Source organism: Channa argus, chromosome 21 (assembly GCF_033026475.1).
Source record: "Channa argus isolate prfri chromosome 21, Channa argus male v1.0, whole genome shotgun sequence".
Classification (NCBI taxonomy): Eukaryota; Metazoa; Chordata; class Actinopteri; order Anabantiformes; family Channidae; genus Channa; species Channa argus.
In genome coordinates, this window is record NC_090217.1 from 15,171,714 (window position 1) to 15,184,461 (window position 12,748).

The 12,748-nt window shown below is 39.4% G+C and overlaps 1 protein-coding gene across 3 annotated transcripts in view; it reads right to left on the reverse strand.

Moving 5' to 3' along the window:
* The window catches only part of ptprz1b (protein tyrosine phosphatase receptor type Z1b), a 47,086-nt gene extending 39,862 nt beyond the window's left edge, over positions 1–7,224 (reverse strand). For all 3 annotated transcript variants that reach the window (XM_067490283.1, XM_067490281.1, XM_067490280.1), the window contains exon 1: positions 6,921–7,224. In XM_067490283.1, the coding sequence (XP_067346384.1) occupies positions 6,921–6,984 (64 nt within the window). In that variant the 5' untranslated portion in view covers positions 6,985–7,224. The remainder of the gene's footprint in view (positions 1–6,920) is intronic.
* Positions 7,225–12,748: the final 5,524 nt, after the last annotated feature.

Sequence of the window (12,748 nt, forward strand, 5' to 3'; positions counted from 1 at the left end):
TAACCCCCAGATTAAATTTCCTACTGGGAAAAGAATTCATCCTTTGCTCCATCTAGATAACCTCCACTGAGCTTGCCCCCGAATTCCACACTTGACAAAGCAATAGACAAGCTTTCATCAAACCAATTGGTTTCAGTTGTCCCTTAGCTTCAATGCCGCATCAAACAACAACTCTTTCAGCCGCTTTTCAAATGAAAATGGACAAAATGTCAGCTTTTTCTACAGAGAAAGAAAAGGAATTACTTTGAGGAATACATAGTTTCACTTATGATTTCTTTTGATGTTGTCTCTCATTAAACTCGCAGAAATTGTGTGAACAGTAAACGGGATTCGTCAGCGCTTCAAAAAAGGCAACTAGTGGTATCGAGCAAACATCTCCCTCATATTGTTTTTTAACAGCAGGTTCTCACATACAAAATCTAACTCAATCCACGTGGTGGTTTTAAGTTTGCTGAGGACGGGGGGGGGGGGGGGGGGGGGGGGGGGGGGGACTCTTGGCCATGATCAACAGGTGTCAGAACACATAGTGCACGACAGCTTGCTGTGTATGGAGCTGTGTAGTTACAGACAGCTTCTCAGTCCCGTCCCCTTGCTGACTGCTGTTCACCCCAACATTAAGGCAGCCAGCTGGTTTTGATGTTGTGGCAGTGAAAAAGTCCCATTGATGACTAGGTGTCAGTACGAACACCACTTGCACTGTGCATTAAAAATAATAAAGCAGAAACTAAAGTAAGACAAAATAGCATTTCATGACTTCAGAGTTACAGTTTAAGGCTAAAATATGTCCATGGTACTGCACAGTATTTCTGAGAAATTATAACATTTTACATTCATACTACAGCAACATTAGCATCATGCTAGAGGAGAAGTTGAGGTCAAAGGAGCCACGTACTGGGCTGAGCCCCAGTGCTGCCATGTTCAATCTGACCTGTGATGTATGTTTATGAACAAAGACTTGAGGCACGGTGTTTGCAAAATTACCAATGCACCAGTCACCAAAGTAAACCACAGTGGCGTTATGACACAGTAGCACAATGCTAGACAACAGAGAAACTCTAAGGTTGTGACACCCTGCAGCGGGAGCATCTTTTCTTATTAATCATAATCAAGCTCTGCTTCGCAGAAACATGAAACAGTATGGAAACATGAATGCATGAAATTGTTCGAGCAGCTGATGTAACCAAAAGAATGCAGTTCTTATTTAAAATAGAGTCAACAGTTGAAATATTGCCTTAGCATTTCTCAAGCGTTTACCTGTGGACCTGGAGACTACAGTGTGCCCACAGTGTGTGTGTATTCATATTTGTGTTAGAGTCTCATATGACCATCCACTGGCCAGCTGAGCAGTAGCAAGGTTCTCTCTCAGTTCATGGTGCCAGCCTTTTAAAAACACAACAGAAGCTTTTCTGTGTGTGGGCACTGACAAAGACAGACGTCCATTGTCAGCTGCTGTAACTTCAGACAGGCCTCCTCGACTGGAGAGACCGTAGAGAGAGCTTTGGCATTTCGTGGTTTCAGTGACTTAGTTTCAGTCTTCCTCTCCTTTTCACCTTTTGTTCTCTGTGCTCCTTTTCTAGTTCAAGCTCTTCTGCTGCTCTGTACTCTGGATTTCCCAAATGTTGTGTGTAATCCCTTCATTTGGTCATTTGTCCTTGCAACATTTTGACTGAGTGCTTAGACAGAAGGCACTCACAGTAAAGCTCAAAATGTCTTTACCTAAGCAAAGCAGCAATTACGCCAAAAGGATGCTCAAGCTGATTTGTATTATATGTAGACAGATCACTGATGGAGAAGTGGACTATGCTGCATGAGCTGTTTTGGAAGGTACCATGTAGCTTCTACTTTAAAATGACTGGTTCATTAGTGAAAAACCATCTAAGGGGGCCGTCCTCTATGAACAAGCAGGTTTGAAAGTTTCAGATGCACACTTCCAACCTGTAGTGAAAGGCTAAAATGCTGAGAGGCTAGATTTTCAGTCAAGTAGACCTTTAAGGGTCAAATCCGGCTAAGGTGGAGAAGTAACTAAGACGGAGACGGCGTTTAAAGTGTGTGTAAAGTCCCAAACAGTTTGATCTGTGAACATAACTCGAGAAAGTAAAGTAGCAGGTAACTCAACTTTTAAACAGCATGTGTGTGTGTCAAGTTTTGCTTGTGTAATACTTCAAAAACCTCTTCTCCTACACTTTTACCGTCGAGACTTCAACCAACCACAGCTGATGAGAGCTACCAAAGTACTGTAGCTATTTAAAAAAAAAAAAAAAAAAGAGTGACATAAGTGTTCCACTGAGCTGAATTTCCTGTCCAGGCTGCTCTGCATCAAAGAGACTCTGCTGTCCTCATGGCACAGACCGGCTCTAAAATAACTGTGACCGTACGCTGCCACAGTAAGAGCAGACTGCAGCTAAGTGGATTAAAGGGGAAGAGCACTTATGAATAAAACGCTGTAGATGGAGACCAGACAAAAACAAGCAGAGGGAAGGAAGACAAAATATCAAAGTAGAAAGCAGGCAATCAATTATTCAATATAACATCTGTGATTTTTAGCAATGCCAACACTGTGGTTACTATAACACACTGCAACCCACTTCTATCAACACAGTACATGCCATTAAAGTTTGCCTTTGAAAATAAGATTTACAAATTACAAAACATGTCACATGTGTAAATATTTAGAATTATTTTTTTATTACAACATAATGCCCAAAAAAGAAATGTTACAATTTTTTTTCCAATAAAAACCAGGAAATCTTGGTAACAATTAAACCTCCTTATATTAATATCACATTATGATTCAACACTTTGCCATAGACAGTGCTGAATGTGTGTGTGAAGCAGCAGTGTATATATATATATATATATATATATATATATATATATATATTTAGTTTGTTTGTTTGCATGAATTCATACTATTTATTAAAAGATCAAATGAGTTAGGGATTCATCAGATCAATATTGGCCAGTGTCACTAACCTGATTATGCTGATTGCATTAATGACCATATCAGGGCTTCTGTGATTGCTTCTATATCAGTGTCATAAATGTTGGTAACGTTTGGTCATGTTGGTCCACAGCATCCTAGTGTATAAAATCATATTCACATGTTCCACACAGTGAGGTTCAGGCTGCTTTGGGATTGATTTGATAGCAATTTTCTCCGTACTCAGTGCCAGTAACCCCTGACATATGCATCTGTAGCGTTGGCTGTTAAAGGTGTGTTCAACAATGAAGAGAACATGACTGCAGTAAATTACTACTGTCTAGTTTATGTTATGGTCTCATCTATATGAAGACTCTATTATTTAATACTAAGTACGTTAGTTTAGTGGCAAATTTAAGGTTATGCATTATTTACTGTCACTCCCTTGTATAATGTGTCTCCTACGTGTCTTCACTGCTCTTTCATATTAGCTATGGGCATATTCAGTTTGCTATGTGTGCTAGTACTGTAGGCAATTACTATTACACCATCAGGCATCCTGTTAAGCCACCAAATGCAACCCCTCTAGTTCAAATGCTCTGAGCGCGCTGGGTAACCAGATGGTGTCACAAGGAGAACATATGATCACTGAACTCACATTAATCATAAGAAAATCACTAGCACATAGTGTGTGGTGGTATGTCGGCCTGGGGAAATGTATAGAGCTTGGAGTATTTCATTTGTTAAGTATTTCATTTATCTAGGCTACCACTAGAGGTATACAAGTAAATAAGTAGAATGTAGTTTTTTTTGCATACATGAGATGTCAATGTAAACACACTCATACAACAAGTTGTCTCTCTGTCTCTATCTCTCTCTCACAAACACACAGACACACACACACACACACACACACACGGAATGCTGGGTGCCAAAACTCCAGTGAGCTGATTGATGATCAATGAGATGCGAGCTGGTGTTGTCACGGCTTATAACAAATCAAAATGCACCACCAACCTATTGCATTTGCCCCCAATTAAAAAAAAAAAGAAACTGAAAAGGAAAAACATCTACTACTTGTCATTTAAGGTGTCAAGACCCACATGTTGTGAGCTGTGGTGGTAATTTAGGAGTTTAAACTTATCCCAACTACAATGGAACATCAAATGCAATTCCTCGTGCTTGGAGAGTGGAACAAAGTGAACTTGGGCTGATGTAAATTGGTATGAACACCAAAGAACAGCACAGATATGAGCATCTTGCTGAGCTGAATTAGATTCACTAGTAAAATTACAAGATACTAAGACTCACAGTTACTAAAGGCATATTTTCTAACCTTTATATAATGTCTATAAAGTCAATCAGAAAATGATGAATGCATATCAACAGGAAGATATTCTCATATTCTCTCCTTCCTCACTCTCTGAAGTGCACATAGAAATATAAAGGCAGCAGCCGTGGTCACCACTCAGAACTTAGATGTATAATGTATAGAGAGGACCAATGTCTTTGAAAATCATATGGCACAGTGACTGACTGCAACCAGTGGACTGTGTTTACTGGCAGAACAAGGCCACAGTGAGAGCTCTCACACCATAACTGGGATTTGTATGTGTGTGTTTGCATGGATTGTGGGACTGAAAGGGCCAAGAAAGAAAATGCGATTGTGTGATTGTGAATGTTGTCTAAGCATATTGTGGGACAGATGGCTGGAGGATGCTCCATTTCTTTTCCCTAAAGGAATAAATGTTTCTCTCTCTATGTATTGAGACAAATGAAAACATTTTACATAAACATCACAAAGATAATGAACCAGCTTGCATCAGATAGTTGCATTGAGTGTTTAGAAACCCGCAGCGATAGCAAATTGATTGAACAATCTGAAGTTTGAATGCCAACATATGTTAAGGTTGAATTGACTGCTGCAACTTGAAAAAAATAAACAGCCAAACTTTAAGTATTTAAGTACATTATTTAAAAAGCGCATCGAGACGTCTGTAAAGCAAAGAGATCTGAGACCTTTAAACCTCTACCAGAAAATTATTCCAGCTAATTGGATGCAGAGATCACTTGATTGTAATGTTTGGGTAATTAGGTGGAAGAATGTCTAAAATACCTGCGACATTTATGGAAAACGTGATCTTAATATTTTCAACAAGAGCAGTGATAACTTTTCATTAAGGGACAAACAAAAATGAACAGAGGGTTTAAGGAATGGAAGCACTCACAGACCAAATCTATCACTATTTGTCTTTTTCTGAACCAGGTTACAGTTTAATATATTAAAATATCTCATGAGCTTACCTTAATCTGATCATTACTCAACCCCTTATCAAAGTTTTGTGTTCGAGAATTAAAAATACCTCAAAACCTCTGATTTGAAACTTCCAGAATCAACTGTCACAACATTACAACAAAAGATGTAATGCAATTAGATAAGCTTGTTAGGAATAGTAAAACATTTAATGAGATTTAATTTCTCAAAGGTCAAATATGAACGTGCCTCACTGAAAGTGCATGGATGCTCATTACCAGGGCTTTCTCGGAAGGTTAAAGGGAGTCTTTAGAAAATTAAGGGACTTAAACGGGCATTGTCGTTCTGTCTGTGCAACATTACACAGAAAAGCTGATGATACTGTCCACAGTTAAAATTAAGTCAAACCATTTTTAGGCTAAAGTCAGTATCATTATTGGGAAATGTAAAAGTCCGATAATATGCCAGCTGATATTCTTTCCATTAAACATAATTTGAGTGACAGTTTACTCATCCACGCCCCCTGCTGGTCAATACTATAATTGAGTTTGAGTTTCAAAACTTCTTTACAGATTACAATTAGTCATTTAGCCGATGCTTCCAAATAAATGTAAGTAGCAGACGCTAGGGACAACTTTGGGGTTCAGGATTTTGCCCAGGGACACTGACGTAGTCAGGAGGGTCGGGAATCAAACCACTAAAAATTCAGTTTGATAAGACTAAAAGATAATCAGTTAAGTTTACACCACAAGTCCATCTATCACAATGCATAATTAAATCCCCACATTGCTGAAAAGTGCAGACATTTTTATGTCGTGTTCTGATTACTAATATAAAGTCAGATTTATTGAAATTTGTTAACCTACCGCCAGTGTCATTTTGATAAAACTTGAAGTATGAGTAATTTTGTTATGACTACATACAGTATATTCATACTTCTCTGGTAATTAGTATGCAGCCAGAATTCAAAGTCTTACTTCCCCATCTATGACTTGGAAAGTTATTGAAATCAGTATTAAATCCTGCTCTCTGATGTATGTGATTTTAGGTTTGCCTCAAGAAATGTTTTCAACCTTTTTAACCATATGCAATTGTATTTCCTAAACTCTACATCCTGAGTAACATGATCAAATGTGGACACACAAAAAGATAATTGATCAGGTCACTCCTTAAAATTTTAGATGTGGTGTCAAGAATTGACTTCTTTCAATTGAACAGGATGAGCCACAGTCAATTGTATTTTTTCAATTGATATTCAGCATCCAAATTTAATAACATAGTAAAATACGCAGTATGACGGTACAGCCACATTCCACAACACTTTAATATCTCTCTATAATGCTCGTGGGGTTTATAAATGGGATGATTATAAAAGAAGAGCGAAGCTCGCCAAGGTGCACATTACCACTAAACGGCGTAAATAAATAAGTTCAGCGCTTTGCGAGCAGTTGAGCATGATCAGATAAATCCTGTGTGCTGTGCAGATTTGGAGAAATGTTCAGCAATGGTGCACATTTTAGCAAGACATTAGCATATTGAAAATGCATGTTCTAAGACAAGAAATCGAGATGCAAAATTTAGCTTTTTCGGCGCCGCCTGCAGATCCTGAAATACTGCACATGTGTGCAGAATATCCTAACAAATACACCAGACGCACCGCTCAATCTTTGACAGCGTTCAAAACGTCCACAGCAACACATGTCAGCACCACAGTCAAATCAGGATTTTCACTTCCCAGTTTCTTACCGATTTGGCTGAAAAGGAGCAGTTGGGGGATGATCACGTCGGTCCTAGGAGCTGAAGTCTTCATAGTCTCGGCGACAAAATTAAAAATAAAGAGGCAGGATGAGGTTGTACAAGGGACGGTGCGGCGGGTCGGGTGCGTAAAAATGCGTTACCAGCTCATCCTTCCACCTCAGCTGCCTCTCTGTGCGGTGGGTGGCAAGACACTGTTCTTCAATCAGTTTGGCTCGGCTCGGCTTGGTTCGGCTGGGTTTGGTTTGAGGAGTGCGGGCTCGCGGGCTGGTTGGATGATTAAAGACGCGCACTCACGTATCGCAACAAGAGACAGGCGGTGCGTGCGCCGCCCACTGCCCTTAATTGAAACCACTGCATCTCTCCCGTAATATTCTGATGACATTTTAACAAGAACAGCGTGTCAGCAGCTGTAATTGTGATTTAGGGTCTTTTATTTCGTAGAAAACATTGATTGACCATCCTTTGAACTGAGCGCAATAACCAAATAATGTTTCTGTCTTTATAGTATTACTGTTTGGCACGTTGATTTGGCAGAACATACTGTACGGTATAAGGCATAATTACGTTTTTATCTTAGATACATCCATTTAACGAGGAGCAGAAGAATAACGGGCTACCACCAATTAGCATTTGCACACTAACGAATCTGGTGAATGATAGGAAATAAGAATAACCAACTATGGACTCACAACAGTTAGATTAAGTAAGAAAGCAGAGAGACATCATAGGCTCAGAAAGGCTCAGAAACTTTTATAACAATCACAGAGGAACCCAGCCAACTCTAGTGAGCAGGAACCTCACAAAATCTGCTTGTGGATTCTGTATAACACAGAGAAAAGGGCCTTGGTCTGTTAAACTCAAGCAGCATCACAGCGGAACCATTGTGTGTGTTTGCAATAATGGTAAGATTTGGCAGGGGTGGAACTTGAAGATTCCCATGAAGTACACAATGAGTGTGTGTGTGTGTGTGTGTAGTTCCACAATCAACAAGCTTCAGTGGTGCAATAACACACTGTGGGAGCGTATAAATGTTTGTGAGCGTGTGTGAGACAGACTGTGGTCGCACAATAACGGGCTGCTCTCATTACTCTGCGTGCATTAATTAGCATAAATTAAGAGAGATAATCCTCTTTAAGTCAGGCGGGAACAGTGTCTCACTTGTTGGACTAACATTTTCACGGATACTTGTTACAATATCCTGTCTGGCTTTGTGCTTCCGGGATACAAGTCTGTGTTTGTGTTTGTGTGTGTGTGTGTGTGTGTGTGTTTCTGTGAGAAAGATTGTGTGACTTGTCTAATAACCACACATTGATTGTGGCATCCGTTTGCGTAATCCCAGACAAAAATAGAGAAAACAGAGTACAAACAATGAACGCTGCAGGAAAAAAAGCTCTTCTTGGGTGTTATGTAATATATACACACACAGCTTTTGTTTTTTCGGCTGAAGCCCAATAATACAAAGAGAAGAGAAACCAAAGTAACATCAGCTCACAAAACACACATGTTCCTAGACACAGACTTACTCTCTGCTGTGACAGGTGTGAAGACTCAAGCTGTATGATGCGTTGTCATGACGCTCTGCCGCCTCCTGCACAATATAACTAGCTTTTTGCATCCAGCGTGGAAAGCTGGCAGCTATGGATTGTGGATTAGGTGTTTGTTCTCTCTTCCTCTGCTCTTTCTGACCACAAGTGAAACAAAATCAACAACTCAACAGGAATGAATTCAAGTCATCCACTGTCAAGTAATAAGGCTCTGCTGTGTTCACAAAACAAATAATCTTAAGAGGCCATTGACCACATTTTAAAGAAGCACTGAGCAAAACCATAGAAAAGGGTCAAAACTGCAGTAGGAGGTTTGAAGAGAGGGACAGCGTGCTCTCTTAACTTTACCAGTATCAGCTCTGTGTGTTATGTCTGTTTACTGTTCTAGGGACCACAAACAGCAAATTCCACACTGAGAAATCTTTCAACTTAAATTGACTGATGGGCCAGAAAATGCAGGGATTCAGAAAAATGCTAACATTAATAAATATATCATTACAGACCACTTAATAGCATCTGGTCCTAACAAACCAATGAAGTTTAAGAGAAAACATCCTCCACTGATTAAAAAATATTTTTTTCCATATTTCTGAAGTCATCTGTATGACAATCATTGTAGTAACAAGTGACAACACCTGCAAAAAAAAGCAGCATTTATAAACACTCAGTGTGTTGCCGTGTGTGTGCCTAAACCGTTGTTGCCATGACGTTGGATGCAGAGTTGATGGTGATATTGACTTCCAGCAGTGGCAACTGGAGGTCAGTATTCTGGACACCGCTGAGCTAACAGATACTGGTCGATATGTGTGAGAGAGAGAGTGATGCCATCGGTGGTCGATACATGCCATGCAGCAACACACTGCACTGTAGGTCTGTGGGTTGTTAGTCCTGCATGTTTGGTGAGGGTGGTAGTTGTGTGCCAATTAAATGTTTCAGTTGTTTAAATGTTAGCACAAAAACAATGTCCAAGGATCTACTCATCAAAGACAGTGTTCGTATCTCATTGATTAAGAGACAGGGCTTGGTCCTGTGTGTCACTGTAAGAGGAAAATGTTCCTTTAGGGAGAATCGTCCCCATTTAGTAATCAATAAACTCGTAATCTTTTGATCCATCATGCTTTTAAGGGTAATGTCTTTCAAAGGGAAGAAAAAATTACAAGGAATCAAAGAGGCTGGAATCTGATTTGTTGTGGGGAGCAGAGTAATGTCATGGTTGTCATTTTTCATCGGCATCAAAAGGGTTTAAAAAACAGTACAAGTTGCCTTCGAGTGTCCGTGTATTTCTGAGAGTGAAACTGAAAGAGAGCAAGATAGTGTGTCTGTAAGTGTGTGTGTTTTGGCCTTTTTTTACAGAGTATGTGTGTCTGTGATCTGACATTTACCTTCCTGGCAGACTAAAGGTTCCGCCACAGATCTTAAAGTCATACAGCATGACTCATACCACACTTGAGACACTCTCTGTGTACTATAATGAGAAGAATGAGGGTAACCGCCTATTACGATGACCAGTGAACAGTATGACCACCTTTAGCACATAGTGAAAATTGAAGGGCAGGGATTTGTAGGTCATGTTCTGCATATTAATTCATATAAACTTGTCTTCTCATTATCCTCCCGTGAATATATCAATGTGTTTCTATGAGCGGTATGAAGTAAAGTACAGTAGAGTCCATTTCCATATTATTACTAAAGTACATCATTTAAATGAACACTCCTTTTCCCACACGGCCACTGATTCACTGATATTAAATTGTATCACTACTGTATCACTATTGTATCAATTGTATCATTCATTAATGCGACCAAGCAACCAAGTAGAACAATTTGAACAGCAGTGAAAGCGGACTGTGATAAAGCAAAGTCAAAACAGCTTAGGAAAGCAACAAGGTCTTTGTTTCATTTAACGACAGACTGTGAATAGAAGTTCAAGTCTATTATTGCCTTTAAGCCACTGTAGTAACAGTGACAGCAAATAATGTACCTTTCCATCTGGGCTATGTGGGGATTTATACTATGCCTGACAAGCCCATCGCAACTGTATCTTTATCTCTCCATCACTCACTGTCCTGTGTCAAGGACTGTCATCCTCCTCTTGACATCCTGGCTGAACTGACACTGACTGACAAGAGACAGCAGCCTCATGACCAGTGCACAAACTTCGTTTCCCCACTGTTTCAAGCTGTCTTTGTGTTAGTTACATTACTACCGACGGCTGTAAATGGATAATACCTCATACTGTTGCAACATAACTGTGCCTCTTTATGTTTCTAATCCTCTCGACAAATAATGACCTCAGATGGCTACTTACAATATTGACAATATTGCAGAAGAAAGATGAGGAAATGCTTTGGTGGCTTTCAATAACTTCAAAACGACCCTGTGGATCGAATGCCAAAGATAACAATGCCAAAGATTTTCTATCAAGCAAAATGGGAAAATAACATTAAGAACTTATGAGTCTAATGAAAGCGCAGCATAACTCATGTAAAGCATGTAAGCATGTAAACCCACAGCTTATTATATGAGAGCTATGTGGTGGCAACAGCCTGCATCACATAACATCCTGCATAACACTGCCAGGATTAAACTTCAAATCCCACTGATGCCTACGTTTTAAGTGACAGTGCTGTCAAACAACTTGGTGAACCTCAACAGAGATGCATGTTTAAAAAGGAAAACAAACTGAATATAGGCGCTTGATTTTTTTTTTTTTTTGCAAGCCAAGCAGGACAGAAGTGGCAAAGAAGACTCAAGGGTCAAAGATCATAATGTAAAACTACATTAGATGTACAGAAGTTTTACTGATTTACAATAATTCATGTTTTGTGTAAGCAAGATTATCTGCTTGATGAGGTAAGAGGTCCATGCCAATCCCCATATTGTATGGGAGACAAAATCATGACATAATATTTAATTCTACTTACAAATGTATTACTGTAGCTTAGTGTAACATGATGAGTCTGTATTTTTGTATTTAGTCTTCATCATTGTTACTGTTCACTGTCCTCACTACTGTAGTGTGCTTTCATGTGATAATGAAGAATGAAGAATACAAACTTGTTTGTCAAATACAATATGACAGGCATCAGGAAGACACACATTCTCTTAATCTCTGACAATTTTACGACTGCGCTTTTAGCCATGGAGAAATAATAGCGACATACTCTCATCAACATATATTTTCAGAGAGCTACAGTATCTCTTTCATGTTGGCAGAAAGTCTGTGCCTCTTACACAACAGGAACCATTTTAAGCAGATTTTTTTCTGCCATTCAGACAAGAAGTCTTGCAGAATCTGAGAGGTCGCGTTCTTTTCAAACCACGGGACATTTTTCAAAATCCTTTACTGTTGATGTTGATGTGCAAATTAAATAAAAAATGTATAAAAAGTTGTGCAGTGCACCAGTTTGGTGGGCTGCAAGACAAAACAGAATAAAACAGCACCTAGTATCTAGAGACCAAAACTAAATAAACAAAAATTGATGCCAAAATTCAACAAATAAAAATCTTTACTTAAAAACAAACAGATGCCAGAAAGTTGAGTATTTAGTGATCAAGTTGAATTTGGACAAATAAGTGCCCTCAAATGAAAAACTGTTTGCATCACGGTATAAACAAGCTGCTGCCACTGACACCTGCAGCTACTGAGTTTTTTAACCTTTTTAAGAAAAACTTTGATTTTCTATCCACAAACAGTAATTTTCATTCTCTACAATTAGTCTTTATTTAAAATATCTCCGAGAGCAATGAGAAAAGAGATAGTGAGAACCAAAATCACAACACTGACAGTGCTCTCAAACAGGAACTTTGGTCTAAAATCTGTGTACTGGTGAACAGTAAACTGAAAACACCCACTGAAACTGGAGGAAACAAACTTGAAGTGAGGCCAGTACACAGTGTATGACATAAACAGCTCAGCGAATTGTCTCTGAAGCAGCCAGAGAGACGCACTCGAGTCACACACACACACACACACACACACACACAGTGACAAACACTTACTTTATAAGAAGGGGGGCCGTGCACCTCACCCCAGCATCAGAGCACTTGTTTTGTTTTATTCCCTTCACTCTGCACAAGCACACGTATTGAGATGGATTGCTGTGCGGTGCCATGGAAACCAGGGGAGCTATTCTCAGTCACTATGGCTGATGAAGGGAGAAAAAGTGAGAAAGAGAGAGTTAATCAACTAAACACATTTTCATTCTGCCTTTACTCACCAAGCTAACACACACACACACACACACACACAAAGTAGGTTATACATTCATG